This window comes from Elephantulus edwardii, unplaced genomic scaffold, assembly GCF_000299155.1.
Source record: "Elephantulus edwardii isolate Elephantulus edwardi_28Jun2011 unplaced genomic scaffold, EleEdw1.0 scaffold00151, whole genome shotgun sequence".
NCBI lineage: Eukaryota > Metazoa > Chordata > Mammalia > Macroscelidea > Macroscelididae > Elephantulus > Elephantulus edwardii.
This window is the reverse complement of record NW_006399901.1, coordinates 4,353,515-4,356,656: the sequence shown is the minus strand read 5'-3', so window position 1 is coordinate 4,356,656 and position 3,142 is coordinate 4,353,515. Positions and strand designations below refer to the sequence as shown.

The 3,142-nt window shown below is 54.0% G+C and overlaps 1 protein-coding gene across 1 annotated transcript in view; it reads right to left on the bottom strand.

Moving 5' to 3' along the window:
• WSCD2 (WSC domain containing 2) overlaps positions 1-3,142 on the bottom strand; it is a 77,368-nt gene that overhangs the window by 35,664 nt on the left and 38,562 nt on the right. The window contains exons 4-5 of the mRNA XM_006894821.1: positions 2,916-3,037; positions 553-727 (exon numbers count right to left, since the gene is read on the bottom strand). Coding sequence (XP_006894883.1) covers positions 553-727; positions 2,916-3,037 — 297 coding nt within the window. The remainder of the gene's footprint in view (positions 1-552; positions 728-2,915; positions 3,038-3,142) is intronic.

The window sequence follows — 3,142 nt, the reverse complement described above, 5'->3', positions numbered from 1 at the left end:
CATAAATTAAAAAATGTAAAAAAAAAGACAATAAAGAGAAAGTGTTCTGACAGCGAAAGGAGGCTGTTGGTGTCCCCTCCAGTTCTAGGATTCCTTACATCTGGAAGCTCTTTCTCCCCCTCCCATGTTGTTGATACTAACAGCCCAAGGTTCCACTTTATAGATGGGCAAACTGAGGCTGAGAATGCGAAGTCACTTGCCCAGGATCATACTGTGGGTCTGTTTTGGTGCCAACCAGAGATCCAGGTCTCTTACGCTCAGCGGGACGTCTTCCCACTCCATCTCACTGCCTCTGTGACAGAGAAAGTGCGACCAGGTGGGTGTTCAGTGATGAGGATCACAGATGAGGCCTCAGACCCAGAACTCCCTCTTCTTCCTCTCCCACTCTCCCCAGGCAGGGTCTCAGAGCCTGACCAAGCTCACCAGTCCTGTCCTGTGGCTTGGACAGTCTCCTTGTTGATGGAAGAAACTGGCAGAGCAGGGCCTGGGGAGGGGAGGACCCTGGCAGAGCCGGTGCTGAGGGAGGCATCTGCCAGGAGGAGCTGGGCTTACCTTGCACCTGCGTCTGATAGACGATGAAGTAGCTGGGGGTCCCGCAGCTCTCGAACTCCTCGGCGCTGCACTTCTGCGCACAGAGCTGCTCATCCTCCCGCTCATGGAGGGGGAATCGCGTGGTGGGGAAGCCACAGTGGCAGGCAGTGCCCGCCAGGGCCGCCAGCGGGTACTCCTGGGGGTGTGGAGGGGGACAGAGGAAGGTCACTCACTCCCTGGACAACCCAGGACTCCCACTGTGGGGTAGGATTTGCTATTTTCCTTCAACTTTAGAAACCAGTTGCCAGTTGAACCAACTCCACAAAGCTGGTGTGTATCCTCTCTAATCAATCTCTCCCTCTCCTTCTTCCCCTCTCTCTCCCCTCCCCTTCAGCCCCCAAAGGTATCAGAGAAATCAGAAAGAGGAACATTTCAGGGTGTGGCCTTCCAGGGTACCCACACACCTCTGCACAGTGTGACCCTTTGCCAAGCTGGTTCACCCATGATCCCACATCCAAGGAGGAACCCTGCCTGACTTCTAGACCCCTCCAAGACCCCGAAGGACTGAACTCTCCCCTAAGAGGCGGTGGGGGGGAATCTCTGCCCAGCAAAGAATGCTGGCCCGAAATGATGGCAACATCTATTTCAATCTCATGAGATCTCTGCCCCTCAACCTTCTGGGACATCCTTCAGGGGTACGGAATGTATCCTAGAAATGCCTGGGGCCTTGAAGCAGCCTGTGCCCTGGATCACGTACCATCAGGACAGTTGCGAGTGAGCCAACTCTGACTCCAGGTGACCCACGGAGTCAGAGAACTGGGCCCCATAAGGCATTCAATGGCTCCTTTCCCCCTGGTGCTTTTCTGCTGGGGTGTCTTGAACCTCCCACCTTTTGGTTAGCAGCAGAGTATATAAAGTATCTGCATCACCCAGGGCCTCTGGTAGGGTCTCCGGGGAGCTCAGAAGTTAAGAGAAGTTAAGTTTGGAACAGGCCAGGTGTCAACGCCAGCTCAGCTGAGTGCTTGTGCTATGAGCCTGGGCAAGTGGCGCCCCCTATCGGCGTCTTGGCTTCCTCAGTCGTGAAATGGTATGGAAGTTCTAGCTCACGCTATTGTCATGTACAGCTGAAAGGGATCCATTGCTGACCCTCCAGCGGGTTTTCAGAGGCAGCAAATCACACAGGAGGAGGCTGCCCATCCTTCACAGAGCAGCCGGTGGATTTGAACCATGTACCTTTGCACTGGTAGGGTAATTCCTCACCACTAAGACCTGTGAAAACCCTGCTGTGTGACTCAGGATCCTACGCAAGCAGTAATCTCCAAGATCGCGTGCATCTTCCTGAGAGGTGCCTGGTGGAGTAGGAGCCTGAGAGACATGACCAAGCAGGAGATGTGACTGGAGCATGAAGGGAGCATCCAGGTGCAGATGAGCTCCGAGCTCCCAGGAGGGGCCGAGGCAGCCCCCAGCCAATGTCCCTGAGCACAGAGACCATGTCCCCACCAGTAAGCACTCTGTGTCCCCACCAAGAAGCACTCGGGAGCACTGGTACCACAGTCTATACAGAGCTACACTCCTCGCTGCAAGGCCATGCCTCGGCGGCAGACAGAATTCACCAACTGTCCCTTGGGAGAAAGATGCCATTTACAGCCTCTCAGAACCCATAGGAGAGCAACTCTGAGTCAGTTCCGACTTGATAACAATGACTGAAGCACAGATCTGGCACACAATAGGCTCTCACTAAACATGTGCTGAAGGAGCGACAGGTCCATCCACCTTCTAGTGCTGGAGGAGGAGGTGGGTCTACTCTTGACAGCCCTGCAATTAGCTAATCTTGAAGGGTGGAACTTCACTGAGTGCCAGCTCTGTGCCCAGCATACCTGAGGAGTAAGAGGAAATGGGGCCTAAAAATGCCCAAGGTACAAGCCCTCCCTCGAGGGGTTCACAGTGTGGCCTGGGATGTGGGATAAACATAGTCAGTGACCAAGGCTTTCAGGCTGAGAAGAAACCCATATAACCCAATGACCAGCCGACAAGTCAGGGATGTCTTTTCAGTCTAGCCGGCACTTGGATGCTTCCAGGGATGGGCAACTATCTCAAATTGAAAATGTTTCTGCCTCTTACGTCAAATGTGCTTCTACTCTTGCTTCTAGATCTAGTTCAAACAGCATCTCAATCTCTCATTATCACAACACACCCTATGTAACCTCTGTGGCCCACATCAAACAGTTGCCTTCTCCCTCTTCACAGACTGCAGGCTGCGTCCTCATCCTGACTTGCCCATTGTGTCTCCAGCCAAGAATCCTGGGTCCTCTAGCATGACTCATCCCTTTGAGGTAAGGTTTCCCCCTCTCCCAGGCCTCTGTGCCCAGGACCTCCAAGCTCACCTTCCCAGTACAGAAGTCCACACACTTGTCCACGGACATGTTCAGCATGGCAGCGGTCACAGGCAAGGCCAGAGAGAGGTTATCGGGTCTACGAAAGCAGCCTCGGAATACCGCGCTTCCATCTGCAGAGCCAGAGGGGGACAAAGGGAGGTCAGATCTAGACCAGGGAGCCGCCTGAGGAAGAAGTGCTCCTACGTTGTTGTTGTTGTTGTTATGTGCCGTCCAGT